Source organism: Procambarus clarkii, chromosome 17 (genome assembly GCF_040958095.1).
Source record: "Procambarus clarkii isolate CNS0578487 chromosome 17, FALCON_Pclarkii_2.0, whole genome shotgun sequence".
In the NCBI taxonomy this organism is placed as follows: Eukaryota; Metazoa; Arthropoda; class Malacostraca; order Decapoda; family Cambaridae; genus Procambarus; species Procambarus clarkii.
Window position 1 is genome coordinate 12,236,583 of NC_091166.1, and position 19,880 is coordinate 12,256,462.

Below are 19,880 nucleotides of genomic sequence, written 5' to 3' on the forward strand. Positions count from 1 at the left end.
CCGTGGACACTTTAGTCAGACCCACCTCTTCCCGTGGACACTTTAGTCAGACCCACCTCTTCCCGTGGACACCTTTAGTCAGACCCACCTCTTCCCATGGACACTTTAGACAGACCCACCTCTTCCCGTGGACACCTTTAGTCAGACCCACCTCTTCCCATGGACACCAAGGAAGGACTGTGGAAATTTACATTTGAGAGCAATATTTAATCAGTTTAATTTTATATGATATATTATTAAATTTTGGTTAATTATATATTTAATTACATTATAAGTTTATTTTATTAAAAGTAGTGGACTGACTCAGTCTGCACAACTGATTCCTTTCACACTTGGGGGGGGGGATTATATATGAAACCATAAATAACTAATCATAAAAAAATCTGTTAATTAAGTTAAGATTTTGGATTTATGGCGTTGCTTTGCTATACGGTCTTGCTCTCAGTCTGGACGCCAGCCTGCCAGCTCGAGAATTGGGCAACTCCAGCCCTGCATCAAGTGTACTCACTTAATAGGTCTTGCGGGGTTTGTGCTTTGGCTCTTTGGTCCCGCCTCTCAACTGTCAATCAACTGTGGTCACATCACTTTCGCGCGCGCGGCACTTGAGAAAAAAAAGTGCATTGTGTGCGAGGGATTTTGGGCGCTCAAGCGTAAACACAAAAAAAGTGTATAATCTTTTCACGCTCCTAACATCAAATCTCGAGCTACGTATTTCATTTTGGTATCAATGTGTTGGCAATAAAATTCTCTACAAGATCATATGCATAAAATGTCACCAAAGCATTTGCTATTCCACCACGAAACAAATAAACACGAAGATGACTCGCCGTGACACCCAAACAGGAAGTAAATGTTCATGCTCTTTCGTTTGTTGTCAGCTCCACAGTGATCCTACAGCGTTGATTTTGATATCACTGAACTCGCAATAAAATTCCCCACCCAGACATATGCCTATGAATGTATAATTATTGTATGGGGTGACCCGCACAGGTGTGGGAAGTGGCCGAAGTGTTAGCTGTGATTTCAGCTGCGACGACACTGTTGTGATACAGCGCTTTGAAAGTTTATACTTATTTCACTGTCCTGACATTATTTCTCAAGCTACGTATTTCATTTTTCTAGGAATGTGTTCGCAATAGAAAGTTCTATAAGAACATGGGTAGAATTGGTCAACAGAGCGTCAAATAAATTTGCGGCGAATAAAATCTTACGCGTGTTTGTACCCGTGAGCGTAAAGTTTTTACTTTGTTCATGTTTTTCAAGTTTATACTTGTTTCACACCGTTTTGTTGTTGTTGTATAGTGTTTGGAATAAAGTTCCCTACACAGACATATGCCTATCAAATACAATTATTGGGAAGTCACACCTGTAGAGACGCCCGAACACACACACCCGGAACCCGCTCTGGACACTCAAACTCACACCCGCAACACCCGCAAAAAAAGTTTCTGGTGTTTCGTGTATACTTACTTTAGTTTTCGTGCTACAGTTGTCATTTAGGGGCCTCGTAGCCTGGTGGATAGCGCGCAGGACTCGTAATTCTGTGGCGCGGGTTCGATTCCCGCACGAGGCAGAAACAAATGGGCAAAGTTTCTTTCACCCTGAATGCCCCTGTTACCTAGCAGTAAAATAGGTACCTGGGTGTTAGTCAGCTGTCACGGGCTGCTTCCTGGGGGTGGAGGCCTGGTCGAGGACCGGGCCGCGGGGACACTAAAGCCCCGAAATCATCTCAAGATAATCTCAAGACATCTCAAGATAGGTATCAAAATATTCCTAAGAAAATAGACTACAATACTACAACAACCTAGGACAATTATGTGTACTTACCAAAGGAAAGACGATTGTAGAAAAATAAGTTGAGCATTTTCTCTCCACTCCACCTCCTTCAGATATCGATTCCTGAAGTTGCTCAACAGATGTTCGTAGGTGGAGTGAAGCTGGTGCGGGTGGTTACTTCTTGTCCACCCAATACACCCTTTTCCTGTGATAAGTGGTGTAACAAGGTATGACACAAAGTGGAACATCGCATGTCTTGCATGCTATACCAGTTTCCTTCCTAATACCCGACTTTGAACACACACAACACCTGCGACGTTTGGGTAGTTTTACAAGTTCATGCTTCAATTTGTAGTTCAGGCGAGTCTTTGATAAAACAACATGTCCCTGTTGTCTCTGTGTTGGTAGTACACTACAGTCTGAGTCGTCGCTCTCACCATTGTCTTCAAACAACAGTGTAGCAGATGAAATATCTTCATCAGATTCATGCGTTTTTGAACTCTATTTGTGTCTGCATTGTGGAGGTTGGTAATCATAGAGACAACTCGCTTGTCTTTCCACAGCAGAATGAAGGTGTTGTCCTTGCGGCGGTAGACTGTGGTATCCACATCAATCTTAGTCTTCGCTATATGTTGCAGGTCCTTTGGGGCGCCACGTACGAGTCTAATTGTTCCACACGTGTAGACCCCCACTTCTCGCAACTTCTCTGTAAGGGTAACTGAGTTGTAAAAGTTATCCATATAGAGATGGTGCCCTTTGTTCAATAATGGCCGCATCAAACTGGTAACTGTTTCCATGATGGTTTGACCAATGCCACAATACACGTCAAATCCATAAATGTAGCCAGATGTTGATTCGGCTAGCATATATAATTTCACGCCATATTTGTCTGGTTTGTTTGGATTGTACACTTTGAACGACAGCCGGCCTCGCCATGCCATTGTGCCTTCATCCAAACACAACTCTTTCACTGGGCTATTCACTTCTTGAAACCGGTGTTTCAGGTAGTTCATCACTGGTCTCACTTTGATCAATTTTTCTGTATTGTTCACTGGCACCGCATTGTTGTTGAACGTATGAAAAAACTGGCCTATGTGTTGAAATCGTCTGCTCGTCATAAACATGTTGAGAATCTTGCATGCCATGGTTTATTTATCTGCCAATACATGCGCATAGTTGGGAGCCTGTTTATTCCCATCAATATAACGGGAAATTCATGGCGCACAGTTTGAAACAAACCCCAAGTAAATCGGATTTAAGCTGGATTTTTTACAATCATTTTAAAACGGACCGTAAATGTACGACACGACCACACAAGCGATACAAATAAACCCGTCGTGTATCCACGTGCCGTGGGCATGAAAGTGATTATTAATACTCTTCAAAACTCCAGCCCTGCATCAAGTGTACTAACCTAATTGTGCTTTTGGTGTTTGAGCTTTGGCTCTATGGTCCCGCCTCTCAACTGTCAATCAACTGGTGTACAGATTCCTGAGCCTACTGGGCTCTATCCTATCTACGTTTAAAACTCTGTATGGAGTCAGCCTCCACCACATCACTGCCTAATGAATTCCGTCTGTTAACTACTCTGACACTGAAAAAGTTTTTTTTAACGTCCCTGTGGCTCATTTGGGCACCCAGTTTCCACCTGTGTCACCTTGTTCGCTTACCACCCGTGTTAAACAGTTTATCTTTATCTACCTTGTCAATCCTCTGAGAATTTTGTAGGTAGTGATCATGTCTCACCTTACTCTTCTGTCTTCTAATGTTGTGAGGTGCATTTCTCTCAGCCTTTCCTCGTAACTCATGCCTCTTAGTTCTGGGACTAGCCTAGTGGCATATCTCTGAACTTTTTCAAGCTTCGCCTTGTGCTTGACAAGGTACGAGATCCATGCTGGGGCCGCATACTCCAGGACTGGTCTTACATATGTGATATAGAAGGTTCTGAATGATTCCTTTCACAGGTTCCTGAAGGCAGTTCTGATGTTAGCCAGCCTCGCATATGCCGCAGATGTTATTCTTTTGATGTGGGCTTCAGGAGACAGGATTGGTGTGATATCAACTCCTAGATCCTTCTCTCTCTCTCTCTATCCGTTTTATGAAGGACTTCATCTCCCATTCTGTATCCTGTGTCTGGCCTCCTGTTTCCACGGTCTAGTTTCATTGCCTTACATTTACTCGGGTTGAACTTTAGTAGCCATTTGTTGGACCATTCATGCAGTCTGTCTAGGTCATCTTGTAGTCTCATACTGTCTTCCACCGTCTTAATCCTCCTCATAATTTTTGCAACATCAGCAAACAATGAGAGGAATGATTCTATACCTTCTGGGAGATCATTGACATATATAAGAAACAGTATGGGTCCAAGAACTGAACCCTGCGGGACGCCACTGGTGACGTCTCGCCAATCTGAGACCTCACCTTGCACAGTGATTCGCTGTCTTCTGTTACTTAGGTACTCCCTTAGAGTGTGTTCCGTTTGGGTTAAGTGTAATATGGCGAGTCTTCTTTCTCAGTCAAGGAGCGCTCTTGCCCATATATATTTTATCACAATCTCAGAGGAGAGGTATTTAAATTTTACTTTCTTTAAAATGATTTCAGCTTCTATTTATTTTGTTAATTTATGCTGAAAACCGTAACCAGACTCCATGAATTAAATATTTATGTATAGACACAAATACGCTCTGTACTCTACATGTTTGTGACGTGGCGGTCACATTTTCTCCACAATGAGTGGAGGAATTATTTACATTTCTTCCTATTGAAGATAAACTTAACTTTAATTTTGTTTTGATGGTTCTACACAGCAACAGAAACTATCTTTTCCTGATGTATATTTAGTTAGGTAAAATATAATAACTATAAATAAATATTGTGTGGGAAATTTCCCACATAATTCCAGGGAAAAGAAACATGGGTCGGAACCCACTGTTTAGGACTAGCGGAACACTTCATTACTCCTTTTCAGATTTTTTTAAATATTGTTTTAATTTTACTTTGCACTCCTGTGCAGCAGTACGTACAGGATGGACGTCCAGTATTGGAGGTCTCTTGGCGACTTTCTCTCCAGCCAACTCCAGTGTTACTAACTTTTATAATGTCTTGAGGCTAGTGGTGCCTTTGCACTTTACTTTTACTATCGTCAAGGTACCCTGGCTGTGTGGGTGAACACAAACAATACAAGCTATAAGCCACTCTGAACGTGCGGCTGTTGCTGTCCATTAGAACAACATCGCCATGGTTGAAAGTGAATTCGGTTATAGGGGTTGGTAGTCCCATTGTGATACTCACGCAGAACAGTTAATTCTTCCTTGTCCAAAATTCATTCGACCGACTGATTACCTGTGACAGGTGTTTATAACTCCGAGGTAAACCATTTTCCCCAACGTTTGAAGGATCTCTACGTTCTTCATCAGTGAGGGAGGCAATAGGGGTGACAGATCCTCCATACATCAGGTGAGATGGACTAACAGGCTCGTGTTGTGAGTTGTCGTCAGAGAGGTAAGTCAGTGGTCGGTTATTGACTCGGGAATTAATTTCTGTGACAACGGTTTGGAGTTCATGGAGATCTATTTTCTGCTAGTGCAAAGTTTTTCCCTTAGACAGCGTTTCACTGTCCCTACTATCTTCTCGTAGAACACCCGTGTCACAGTGCTCTGGGTGGTAAAATTGCTAGTATCACTGCCATTGGTTCAGGGCAGTCTGAACAAGTGGGTGGTGCCAGACCTCCAATAGGCATGCTTCACCAGCCACCAAGCTGGACCCGTTATCGGGTATCATCAACTTGGGGGCAGGATCTACATACAGCAAATCTGTGGAAGGCCTGGATGAATGATTCAACATTCATTAGGGAGTCACTTCCAGGTGAGCTCCTCGAGTGGTGGCACAAGTAAAAAGGCCTTAACAGCCTTAACTGGGACTTTATCCCTGGTGCCTGTTAGGATAATAGCTCCTGTGATGTCTACCACAGTGGTCTCAAAAGAAAGAAGGTGCAGTTCTCGGTCCCTAGGATGTGGTGGAGGTCCAGGTAAAGGACACATCGAGCATCGCACCTCAGGCAGACAGGATTTAAGAATTAACTTAACAGTTTGGGAACCTTAGGGAAGCCAGTACCCCACCATGGAGTGCGCAGTGGTCGTGAAAGTAAAGCACAAGCAATCTACTTATCTAAAGATTCCGGGGGGAGGAACTGAGGTTGTTTACTTCAAGATCAACGCCTGTGTGCTGTAATCTTCCCCCGCAATGCAGAACGTTCTGATTGTCTTGGTTAATCCAGAGATTTAAGTCACTTATATTTTTTGCTGAGAAGTTTCATAGTCCTCACTCTAGATTTACACTTGTGCATGTTTGACCCAGTACTTAGGAGCACCTCGTGCTCTTAATAATCTATCTACTTGTGCTTGATACCTACTTTCTGCAAGAAATCAAACACATTTTGGGTTACACTGAGTATTTTATTCAGAGCAGAGCACTGAGTACAGTCAATTACTGAAGTCAAGTGAGGCTTGGGATCTCAGTGAGAATAGTGACATTGGTCACTATGACGTGTGACTTTTGTTCGGGCCACTTGTAAATGACTATCCACTGAAGTCCATGGAACCACATCTCGGCTTTAGTTATTTGCTTAAATGTCAGTCCTTTAGATAGATTTTCAGCTGATTTCTCCTTAGTTGGGACTATCAGAGTTTGTATCCAAATGATAAGTCTCTAATTACTTTAGAGTTGTTACTGACATATAGCATTTTGCTCTTATAGTTGTATTTTAATTGCAGTACTGCTTCATTATCTGACCACACCACAGTTGGATGTGGATGTTTATTAATGTTTTCTGAAGATTTACTTTATACATCTTCTGAAGATTTAGGATGAAGATCAGAAGAACTGACACCATTTACAAACCTTTAATACAATATTCAGTTAATATTGCTGCTGTTTTTGTAGTAACAAATTCATTCAAAGAAACGAGATTGCTGTGGAATTTTTCTCGAGAAAAACGAGATATTACTGCCACGTCGCAATTAAATTTACCAGCTAATAATAATGTGAATCACTTAAAACACCAGTGTATGCATTAGAATTAAGGAAAAGTATTCTATATGACTGGAACGAATATAATTACTAAAAAATTAAAGTCTGCCACCCATTGTCAATAAAAGGACATTATAGGAACTAGCGAGAGAGATACGTCTCTCAAGCCGGGAAGGAGGCAAACGTCGTTAATTTTAACATCAACAAGTCTCGCTTGGAAAATGCTTGTAGCTACACAATTATATTCCTCTAGACGCAGGGTTATGTGAGTTACAAACTCCCATCATCACCACGATCTTCGTCAACAATAAGGGAAGTGTTCTTTACCCGATAACCCATTAATTAAATCTAGTCATTCCTTGCCAGTAATGCAGGTAGTTTAGGGGTATACCGGTTAGGACACGCAGTGAGCCACCCAACAGGGTAAATACTAATTCAATCTTATCTAATAAATTTCAATAATTTCCCCTGATATAGCCGTCATATATTGGTTACGATTATTACTGTGTTCCATACCCTTTTGACAAGTGTAATTGAAGGTGAAGAAGAATTAGCAACAATTAACTGTTACAACACATTACATGTGATTACACTAGCATCACCTAGGGGAGTATTAGTCTATTGATCATTGGGGTTCATATCTGGTTGACCAGGCCATAAACAACCATACAGATCAGCTGCATTTGTTTAATTTAGTTTACTAACCAAGGTGTCTTGACATTTGTAGTAAATGTCTACCAATCGATTAATTTCGATTGACATATCATATAATTAATGAACGCCCCAGCTTGTATAGGAAATGATTTGTGGAAATTTAGTATCAAACCGTCCATTATTGAAACAAATACATTAACGTAAGAAATAAATTAATATAAATTGCTTAATAAATAAATAAAATAAACAAATAAATCCCATAAGTTAGTTTTCCCAACATGATTGGTCTACATCAAACCGGATGAACCAGAATTAGACACTTTTTCATTAAAGAGAGTCTTGTCGTGGACGTGGTGGTGAGCAGACGTGTTTTGATTCGCTCTGCTACTGGCGTCTGGTGGGTGGACGTGTTTGTCGTCGCTGTTGGCCTGCGTGTTGACGGATGGGCGGATAACGTCACGCTAGGGGTGGTATATGTGCCGTCATGGGCGCCTACACACCTCCACTAAAGCGGAAAGAGTCCATAGGATTCAAGTTTAGTTGTCATTCTGATTCCGACCTTATATCCACGACGATCTTCGATGTGTTACAGATCAAGAGCAGGAAGAAATATTTGGTTACCAACCACTGCCAGGGAACAGAATGGTGTTGAAATTTGAAAACAATGTGGCATTTTCAGAGTTTCTTAAGAAGTATGATGATGAAATTCTAAGTTTACCTAATGGGAAAGGATCAGTACAAGTGATTAATTTGAGCAAAACGTTTACATACGTTTCTGTGAGGGATGCCCCATTTGAAATGTTGAATAGAACTATTATACATATACTGGAACAATATGGGAAAGTGGACAATGTTCGTTTTCATAAATATACCTATGGCCCAGGGAAAGGGTGTTTTAATGGAACACGAACAGTAAAGATGGAACTTCACCGTAATATTCCTTCATCAATGTCAGTAGCAGGTCATTATATTAAATTTATATACAATGGCCAACTGCAAACTTGTTTTAAGTATGGGCGTACTGGTCACATGGCTGCTGCCTGCCAGGTGGAGGCGTCAGAACGGATCAACATTTTTCATGAACATGACTTTCCGCCATTAATAGAGGATAGTGTATCAGAAATGAACCCACTGTTGCAGATACTGTAGTTCCAGGTGAGGTAGATGAGGACCCACAACTCTGTAAGTGAAACGTCTGTGGGAGTTACTCCCAGTGCGAATGAGGCCGGTGAAGGTAACTTAGATCAGGACGATAAATGTAATGCAGACAAGGAGGGTGCAGACGACACTGCTCAGGATGATAAAGGTAATGCAGACAAGGAGGGTGCAGACGACACTGCTCAGGATGATAAAGGTAATGCAGACAAGGAGGGTGCAGACGACACTGCTCAGGACGCTTTACCTGCTGTTGTTCAACCGCGTGGGGGTGAGGTAAGTCTGGACAATATACATGTGGACGCCCATAACATAGGCGCTGACGCTGCGATGCTGACGGTGGTGATGACCTTGGTGAGGTGATGATGGAATAAGTAATTGGTTGTCAACTGGATGTAGAGGATGACACCATGGAGGATAGTGATGTAGAAATGTCTGTGCAGAGGGCAACTCCACCCTCTTCAGTGGGTATGATAGAAAGGGCAAGGGTAGTGTGAAGGCTGGTTCTGTAACCAGTCATGTGAAGAAACGTGGGAAAAAATTTACTCGGAGTATTTATCTGATACGTATGAAGGACTACGCCGCTAAACTAAGTCTGTGAAAAAATTTAGAAGGTTGTTGCCGTTGAAGTTCACCGTGACCAAGGTCACGAAGAGTCACCGAAACGTAGCGAGGGCACAGTACAACCGGTAAGTGGGGATCATGGTAAAGAGAACAGTGATAAGGCATAGTGGGATCTTGTGGAACATGAACAGAATCGAGACGCGAGGGCAAATATTAAACTTAGATTTCGAAAAGGGAAAGACGACACTAAGATAGTGTCAAGTGAGATAATGATGGATAAGGAGTAATTTTGTTTTCTCTCAAAATTACATTCGGGAAGCCTATTAATTTTAATTGTGCTACTTTGAACATTAATGGGCTCAATTGTAGAAATAAACAGTTGCAGCTGTTATCATTGTTTAAATATCATAATTTGGATGTACTTTTCGTGCAAGAACACAATGTACAAGATGTTAAGAAACTTGATGTGCTGCTTGATTACTTTGAAATATTGATAAATCCAACGAACCTTGTTGAAAGGTGGTACGATGATACTGATTGCTAAGCGAGCCGACATCAAGGTTCTTAGTTAATACTGAAATGGATGATAATGGCAAATGTTTTATATGCGAGGATTTCCTTTTTTGACACCATAATTCCTCTGCTTAATGTGTATGCTCCCTCTAGGCACCCGCAGGAAGAAAGAGAGGGAGGACTTGTTCTCTAACGAGTTATTGTATTTTTTCAGAAATGATACACGTAAAGTTATTTTTGGTGGCGACTTTAATTGTGTCACTTCTGTGAGAGATTGTAGCATTCTGTTGAACGCATGTATATCTAGTGCTTTAATTACATTTTTGAAATGTATTGGTTTCAAGGATGCAAATAGCATTAACGGAGGTGTTTATGAATACACATATGTTCGCCAGAATTATGGTTCTAGGCTTGACAGAATACATATGCACTCATTACATGATAAAATTAGTTCTTGCAGTACTGTTCCGGTCAGCTGTTCAGATCACTGTATGGTTGTGGTGAAGCTTGTTATTGACGATCAGGTTAAAGTGGGGACAGGGTCATGGAAGCTCAATAGCAGTCTGTTGCAGAGTAGAGATGTAATTGATAATTTTCCAGTATTGTGGGAACATCTGGTTAGGCAAAAACATAAGTTCAGATGTCTGTTGGAGTGGTGGGACATGTGTAAAGTTGCATGCAAAAGTTTCTTCGTGAAAGTATCCAAACGAAAGGCTGCTGAAAAATATGGTCTGTTAAACTTATTCCAACACAGACTAAAACAACTTTTTGTTAAGGTCAATATGGGATTAGACAAGTATGAAGAAATTACCATTTTAAAAAACAGAATTAACAAATTGCGGGATGAAATATCTGAAGGAGTCAATGTTCGCCTCCAGATTAATGCTAGGATGTATGGTGAGAAACTCTCTCCTTATTTGTTAAGTAATGTCAAGAATAACAAGGGTACAGCACTTGTGACTAGTATTAAAGCAGGTGATGGGACGGATATGACAAATACGGATGGGATTGTATGTTATGTTCGAGGTGAATTAGAGAAATTGTACAAAAAAGTGAACGTGGACCAAGGTATGCGGGAGTATTTCCTTGGAAAATGTACACGGGTTTTAACCCAGGATGACAACACGTCATTATTGGCATATGTAGATAAGCAGGAGGTGTGGGATGTGGTCAAGAGTTTAAAGAAAGGTAAATCACCTGTCTGTGATGGGTTCCCGGCGGAATTTTATTTCTATCTATGGGATGTCATTGGTAAAGACTTTGTAAAAGTGGTGCAGTATAGCATACAGCACAGGATGCTTAGCATATCGCAATCTCATGGGATTATTTTTTTAAATGATACCTAAAGCGGGTGATATGCATATTCTAAAGAACTGGACGCCACTTTCCCTACTAAACCAGGATTATAGAATAGTATCGAAACTGCTGGCAAATAGACTTAGGATTGCAATGGATAAAATTATATCAAAGGAACAGTTTTGTGGTGTGCCTGGAAGATCCATAATCAATTGTATTAATGTAATTAGGGATGTTGTGTATTATGTGTCTGAGAATAATGTTCCTTCCTCCATGATAAACCTCGACTGGTCGAAAGCCTTTGACCGTGTTGATGTTCAGTTTGTATTAAAAATATTGGATAGGGTAGGAGTTGCACAAGAATTTATTGATTGGATCCGTATGCCTTATAAACCAACCCGTCCTCGACTCAAGGCCATTACATTCAGCGGTCAACCCCACAGACGCATTCATATATTTTAACATGCTGTTCATTCAAAACGTGAATTTTCTCAAGTATAAATTAATATTATAATATATTAGCATATTGTGTATAAATAGGCATATGTTAGGTTAGGATAGGTGTTTAGGTTCTGTTGGTGATTATTTGTATTTGTAGTACGTGGGTGAAGCATTTACAGCGTTGTGGTTCGAACAAAATTCGTCAGTGAAGCACTTGTTCCGGATATGTTCGAACGTCAGCAGTTGTGATTCGTGTGTAAGCCGCTATTCATTCATAAACAGGGGGTTTGGCGGGTGCATGGAATCACTTTTGGATCTTTGTTTGGAGGACGGGCTGTATAAACAGTGTCAGAGCAGCGTCTGTATCAATGGAGTCTTAAGTAAACCTTTTTCAGTTGAACGATCTGTACGTCAGGGATGTCCCCTTTCAAAGATTTTGTATGTTATATTTCAAGAGCCAATGTACTTGGCAATAAAAAGCAATGACTATATTGTTCCACTTTGTCTTCCTAATGCTATGACACTTCCTGTTGTTGGTTATGCAGACGATACAAATATTTTTGTGTCGACAGAAGCCTCGGTGGTGAATGTTCAGAATAAGTTAGACAACTTTGAAAGAGCGACAGGTGCTGTTATTAACAAGAACAAAATGTGTATGATGGGGCTTGGCAGTTGGTGTAATAAGGTTAACTGGACAGGTTCATGGTTCAAGGTAGTGGAGTCTATTAAAGCTCTTGGGATTTGCTGGTGTAAAACATATGAAACAACATTGGTTACGAATTGGCAAGTATTATGTGGGAATATAATAGTTGCAACTAATATGTTGTCAAATAGGAAATTTACCCTTTTTCAGAAGGCTGTAATAATCAATTGCAAAATTTTGTCTAAAGTGTGGTAATTGTCTTACAGCTTTCCAATAGCAAAAAAAGTGCTATAGAGATTGACAAAACTATTTTTAGATATGTATGGTATGGTAGATACCAACCAATTAAACGGACTACCCTATGTAAAGGTAAGAAAAACGGCGGAATAGGAATACTGAATGTGTACCATAAATCATTGACAATCTTATGCGTTACCTTTATAAAGGAGATAATGCAGTGGAATAGTGTAAATGCACTAGGACATTACTATTGTAAATTACGTGTTAGCTATTTGATACATATACCAGAGTATACTGACCTTGCCTTTATTTCACTGCACTTTTATTCATGTGCAATTGATGTTCTCAGGCGGATTTGTAATATTGAAGGTTTTTTAATGATGAACAGTAAACAAGTGTATGATGTTCTACTGCCAAATATAGTTCCTAGAGTAGAGGAGGTATATCCACTCTTTAGCTGGCAAGTAATTTGGGCGAACCTTCATGTTAAATTTATTGCCCCAAAACAACGTGAGCTATTGTATTGCTATATTCATGAGACCCTCCCTACTAATGATAGGTTGTTGATGTTGGGCATTAAGGACAACAATAGGTGTGACCAATGTACTGAAATTGAAAATAATATGCATATATTTTATTTCTGTAAGCAGAAAGTTGTTCTTGCAAACTGGATTAGAGACACTCTTAAAGCTTTATGTGGACCACGTGTTAGAGTGGAGTTAATGAGGTTTTTAATGTTTCATATTGACATAAAATGCAAGAAAATTAGGAATACAATAATTATGTTACTTTCTGATTACATTTTTTGTGTGTGGATAGGCAGGCAGGAAGGTTACTCAGTAGACAAAATATTGAAGTTCTTGCGAGACAGGATCAGGTATAACATTTGGGGTTTAAGACTCATGCTCCGTGATGATATGGAAAATATGTTTACTGAGAATTATATAAAATATATATATATGTAATAATTTCCCCTGTATTTTAATGTCAATTTATTCTCCAATTTTTGTAAATCGTTTATAAGTAAATAAGTATAACATTCAGTTTTTCTTTTTTTTTTTTAAAGATCATGTTCTGTACTACTGAAACACTTGTTCACAAAGAATTATAATGTATAATTGCCTTGTAAAACTTATGTATATGTGATTTATATTGTATTTTCTTAAATAAAGAGTTACGGCCCTACTGGGACGCAACCGGGTTCTTCTCTGATGTTAGTAGAATTTGGAAACCCGGCCCCAAGTTAGTAGAGGCTTTCAAGGGATGTGTTCTGTAACACAAGTTAAATTAAAGAGGGAGGGATACAAATGTTCTGATTTATATATATATTTTCACTACCACCATAAATAAATAAATACCAGTTGCACACGGGGGTTATTACTACACGATTATGTACAAGGTTGTCTTCCTCTGAAGACACTGGATGCTCCACGGTGTGCACTCTGGGTAGCCCTGGTTCTTTCTTCCGTGGCCCCCGATGAATCCTCTATGATTCTCTTGGCGAATCTACTCTGGCCACAGGCCAGCCAAATCACAGTCCCACTGGGTGCTCCGTCGTGGAGGCCTTCAACCACAATCCAACCTGTAGCTGGCAGGTACCGATCAGCTCCGCTTTGTAGGCCACTCCACGACCGATACTAGGGTTGCGAGCCCTAGGTGTGAGAGTTTGTGTATGTAACTTGTGAGAAGTTTTGGAATAAATTGTAATTGGTATAAGGAATTTTAGCTCTGAAAATTTCTAAGAATTTTCTTTATTCTTTAACCTTTATTCCTGTCGTGATATTCAACTAGGTCGCCTGAGGAAGGACTTGCTTAGCTAACACACCAGTGTAGTAAACAGCTCATTCCTCACTTTGGGACCATGTATGAACAATTGACTAGGCGCGAGCAAACGCCGAGACCCCAATGAAAATTGAAATCCCCCCCCACTAGGCCGCTGACCTTCGCCAATCGCCGAAGCGAATCTAACGAGTAGGTCACGAGCTCTCACAACAATAATTTATTGTTGTGTGGTGCCGTATATTTGATCCAAAGCTCAGAACTAGTCTCAACTTTATTAGTCGAGTGTGAAGAACATTTGCATAACAATAATAATGTGTGGGGGTGTAACGAAAAGACAGTGTTAACCATAACAACTTAGTTTATTCAATAAAGCACTAACTACTACAACAAAACAAAAGAAATGTCAATGACGTTACTCGAAATCCTTCCTGTGACACTATCAATGACAGCTAGACACCAGCCCCTCGGACTGCATAATGAACTAACTCGAACATAAGCGTGACCACAGAGGAATCAACAAGAAACAAGAACTAACAGATCTATAATCACAATTACAACAAATGACACAGTAGGTTCTGAAATACGTCTCTAGTAACCTCCTAACTGTTCTACGCCTCAGTGCAGTCTACTCCTGCAATGGCCGTTACAATGCAATCAAATCAGTAGTCTGTCAATGACAACAATAACTTATGGGATAGATGTTCATGGTAATGACACGAAGTGTAAACTATGTGGCATGTTAAGGTCTCACACCCTTGCCCATTATATTCTTGATTGTCCGTTGATTAATGTATATAGAAACACTGAGATAAGGACTGTTCCTGAACAAATAGCCTGGATGTGTCACAACGGAAAGGTTGATGATATTCTTGAGAGATATAAGAATTTTGCACCAAGATTGTAATATTTTGTTGAATTATCTGCAGGTGTCTTGCAAATTGTCTATACAGTATACCTAGGTCATAAAAGTATTTGTGTGTACGTCTGATACCATACTACTTGTGAAGGAGGAAATGTATATGTTTACCTCTCAGAATGTTTGGTAATATGTTTATTGTTTGTGATGTGTGTCTATGTATATATTAACACGTTGTACTGAATGGGGTGAGAATAGCTTGAGCTACCTCATCCCTTTGTGTGTATTTTACCTCAATAAACTTATTTCAATTTCAATTTCAATTTCAACAATAACTAATGGGTTCACTGGCAACTCCAGCACCCTTCCTCAAATTAATCCTTACTTTAACACTCCGTCCCACGGACGATCAACAATCAATAACAATTGATTTACGTTAATAGCACAATAACATTTACGTTAATAACAAGGTAACATTTACGTTAAATTAACAACTCTTACAACTGTCACTAGTAACGCGGAAATTACACAACATTCTACCCGTCGAGCATTCAGTGAGAAAATCCCATTAATCCTTGTACTTCCAGACAGCTGATTAATCTCTTTACTAGTTACGTTAATTTACGTTAATCGGTTACTAATCACTCGGCGATGGTAAACTCTGATTTACAATGTCCAAAGTGCTAAGAGAACGGTAATCACTCGTGATTACCTTTAGAGTAATTAATTAGTATCCTCAAGATCAATAATTAAACAATTAAAATACGCAACCTTTCACACTGGCTCAGCAATTTACATTAAGGTATGAATTCCGTCTAAGCCTTCCATACTCAGACCAATTCAGGCGGCTAATAACAGTAATTAGCCCCATGTTTACGTTATTCTAAAATGACGCTACTCCTCCCACGAGTCAATCAAGTGCCGGTACTTCCGGGCAGATAACGACGTTACGTTAATGGAACAATGTAGCCTTCGTGTGAGTCGATCAAACAAGGATCGAGGTTAATTACTTTGACTTCCTGAAACACGTCAATTACCCGGCCCACTGACCGTTAATTACGACAGACAATACTCTAATTCTTATCTGGCTGATGGCTAGGCTCCTCGAGACTACCGTAGCTGCTTGCAGGAACGTAAATTAACCCAAACGCATTCTACGTTACTCAAATTGTCAAAGAACAAATTCTCTTAAAGCAATGGGCGTTCCCTTGGTTACGTTATATTAATTGCCTCGCAATCACCTCACTGAATACTGGACTTCGATGTCCTACCAGGAGAATATATGAGTACCCAAGTACTCGTCAAAAGCCGAGTTCCCCCACGACAATGACAAATCACACTAACAAATCACAGTGATTTACGTTACAATCCGGTTGCAATGACAATACTGCAGAATCTAGTAAAATAACATACAGGACATGAACCCTCTAGAACACTGCCCCACAATGGCTTTACTGAACTGCAATCACATACGGTGATTGCTCAACACTAGCAACAATTACCATCAAATAACAACCCCCTTTGCAATAACACACGGCAAGTACTCTAATTTCCAAATATTAAAATACTGCACACACTTACTTACTTACTGCTGCAAATGACCCCAATGCTCTCAATAACCCCTAGAACATAAGTCAATATATTTCAATCACCACACAGTAAATAACACAATAACACTGGGCACCGTGACACTACGATTATATATATATATATATATATATATATATATATATATATATATATATATATATATATATATATATATATATATATATAATTATAATTACTGCTGACACATGTAGCCTACAGCTATCAAACGTTATTGGGAACACTAAGGAGAATCTCACTATCCTTAAATCACATGGGTGAGTGATTTATCGATCACGCATGTTGATAAACACTCTCGAGAGTTACGTTACTCGACAGAGCAGGGGTGGTCTCTCCTGATAGCCACGTCACTCACAAAAAACTCACCAAAATTACATTAGTACATATATATATAAATATAAATCACACTTGTCACGGCCCTGGGAACAATACAAGAAATTAAGACCACACTGTGGTACACTCTACAATAATCATTGCCAGGAATCACTGGCATTACACATACCTGAGCGCTCAGTGTTGGAATTCCACACCTGCAAGACCACACATGGAAATGATATCACTCCGTCCCACGGACGATCAAAAATGATTACCACAATGGAATAATATAATTATTACATGGACATCCTCTCAGTCCTTGGCTAATCTATGTATACTCTGTTCCCGTGTGTACCCACACACACACACACACTGTACGTCTGTGTACACCAGACTTAGTCCCTCTGGACTGACAAGATGAAACAAAGGTGATTAATCTTCTCGCCCACAATTCACTCCACCTGAACAGGTGCTGCGTGACAATGTGACGGAACACTTGACCTCGAATTCAAGCTTTAGAGACTACTAATCACCAGAAATACACACATAGGTACATACTCATTCACACTGCCGGCTAAACACAATTCCCATACATCAGGCACCCCGCTTCCGGTGGCTGGCTCGCTTTGGGTGGCGTAGGCGTGGTAGTATTTATTTGAAAAAAATTGGCGCACACTCGAACCCCTCCCACTCAACACGGCTGAGTTCGCACCCTCGACTCACCGGTGAAGTGAAGCGTTCATACCCAGGTGACGTGCACAACAATAGCGTCTCACACAAACATGGAAAATTTGCCTTAACACTGACACGAATTTCCCCGTTCCCATCGACTGCTACAGAGCACTAGCAAGTCTAATCATCACTGGTATGGGATCTACGAGTCTGTTGCTGCTCGTATGCACATTCCCCACGATCTCAGATCACTGTACCTCGACCCCCTGCACAAAAATGACTTAAACCCCTCCAAGCGACGACTTCGGCCGGATTCTGTGACGACCGTTGTCGTTGGTGAAGCAGGAAGCATCAGCAGTTGAGTAGTCCAGCCACCACGACGCCCTATACTTCAATTTGGCCGAATTGAGTACAGAGAGCGTCTTGACAAGGTGGCAGCTGGGTTCAGAATGATGCTACACTGGCTATCCGCGTCCTTCTCGAAATAACCAATGAGAGGAAGGCATACAGCGGCCTACCCCTCTCATCCAATCAGCGACGGTGTAGCATAGCCCCTAGGGCAACTCCAAGATGGCCGACCAACATGGCGGCTCAAGATGTTTACCAACATGGCGGCTGTTTCCATGACAACGACTCAAGTGGCCAGCGAGCGCGGGAGGCCCACAGCTCACCCACGCCGGTGGCCTAGCTGTTCCCGCGCAAAGCTGTCAAGCTCCATGCCATACAATGAGATGATGCTATCAGCTCTAGCACTGTCCAGAGACATGCCACCCCGGCCAGGGTAACATTTATGGACTGCTGATGACTGGGGCTCTCACATGAGCCCAAACACTAGATGTTTCGGTTGCTGGTTACCAAACTTAAGTCCGCCCACTTAACAAGTGCACTTAACAAGTGTACTGGCTCCCACAGGCATAAGAGCACTTATTGTAAGTGAGCTGGAGAACCATCACACTAGGCAGGAGCCTCGTGTGAGCACGCTGATCACTCTCCTCACTAAGCACCACAGTGGCTAGTCTCTTCCACCAGCCAGCCCCGGATAAGGCGATTCCTGATACTGCCACGTCACAGGCAGGCTAATACTCTCATACAGAGTTCGTCCTGGGGTGACTCACAGCTTCTTCAGCAGACTCGTGAAGAGACCTTGGCTGCCTTGGGTACACTGATCCATCGTCCAATACTGCAATCCCAGGTCGACTCTGCAATCAGACACGTCATTAGTACTGGGGACGCTCTAGGGAACCTCACTTACAGGCTTAGACACAAACGTCCATCTATTTACTCCATAGATGGCGTTCACTGTCTAAGCGCCACCTCACCAGAGGTCAGCAGCGGCTACGTTATGAGCTGATTAAGACGGGAATCCAGCACCTGTGGCCGGTATATCCCATCCTCACTAGATGGCGTTGTCCATTTGGAGGGGGTTTCGGGAGCGGACTCACAGATGGCGTTGTCGTCACTGCTCCGTGCTCTGACGCTGGATTCGGGTCCGTAACATAAAGATAAAGAAAATAAACTTTTTCATTAAATCTAGAAATACACTAGTTCTCAGATCCATATGATTGGGTCTTCGAACCGGGATAGTCTAGAGAGCTAGACAATATTGAACAAACTAGTACAATTAAATAATTATGAAGACCATTTTATATGGTGGGATCTATATCAACAGGAGTTGTGCTGTGTATCTATAATTATTTACCTAATTTATATATTTAAGTATAATTAATTCACCTTTGAGTGTCAATTAGTGCCTACACCAATCCAGGGTGATTTTGAGGAAGTAGCCTGAAGTATATCCAACAGTGGCACTGATCACCACTCAAATCATATATATATATATATATATATATATATATATATATATATATATATATATATATATATATATATATATATATATATGTCGTACCTAATAGCCAGAACGCACTTCTCAGCCTACTATTCAAGGCCCGATTTGCCTAATAAGCCAAGTTTTCATGAATTAATGTTTTTTCGTCTACCTAACCTACCTAACCTAACCTAACCTAGCTTTATTTGGCTACCTAACCTAACCTTACCTATAAATATAGGTTAGGTTAGGTTAGGTAGGGTTGGTTAGGTTCGGTCATATATCTACGTTAATTTTAACTCCAATAAAAAAAAATTGACCTCATACATAGAGAAAAGGGTTGCTTTATCATTTCATAAGAAAAAAATTATTGTAAATATATTAATTCAGGAAAACTTGGCTTATTAGGCAAATCGGGCCTTGAATAGTAGGCTGAGAAGTGAGTTCTGGCTACTAGGTACGACATATATATATATATATATATATATATATATATATATATATATATA

General features: G+C 40.6%; 1 protein-coding gene across 1 annotated transcript; it reads right to left on the reverse strand.

The window, feature by feature from the left end:
- Positions 1–2,132: 2,132 nt before the first annotated feature.
- LOC138365574 (piggyBac transposable element-derived protein 4-like) lies at positions 2,133–2,921 on the reverse strand. The gene has a single exon (XM_069326050.1). It carries the CDS (start codon positions 2,919–2,921, stop codon positions 2,133–2,135), a length of 789 nt encoding a protein of 262 aa, XP_069182151.1.
- Between the last annotated feature and the right edge of the window lie 16,959 nt (positions 2,922–19,880).

Coding starts and splice junctions, on each gene's coding strand:
- LOC138365574 (XM_069326050.1), bottom strand. CDS start 2,921: ATGGCATGCAAGATTCTCAACATGTTTATGACGAGCAGACGATTTCAA.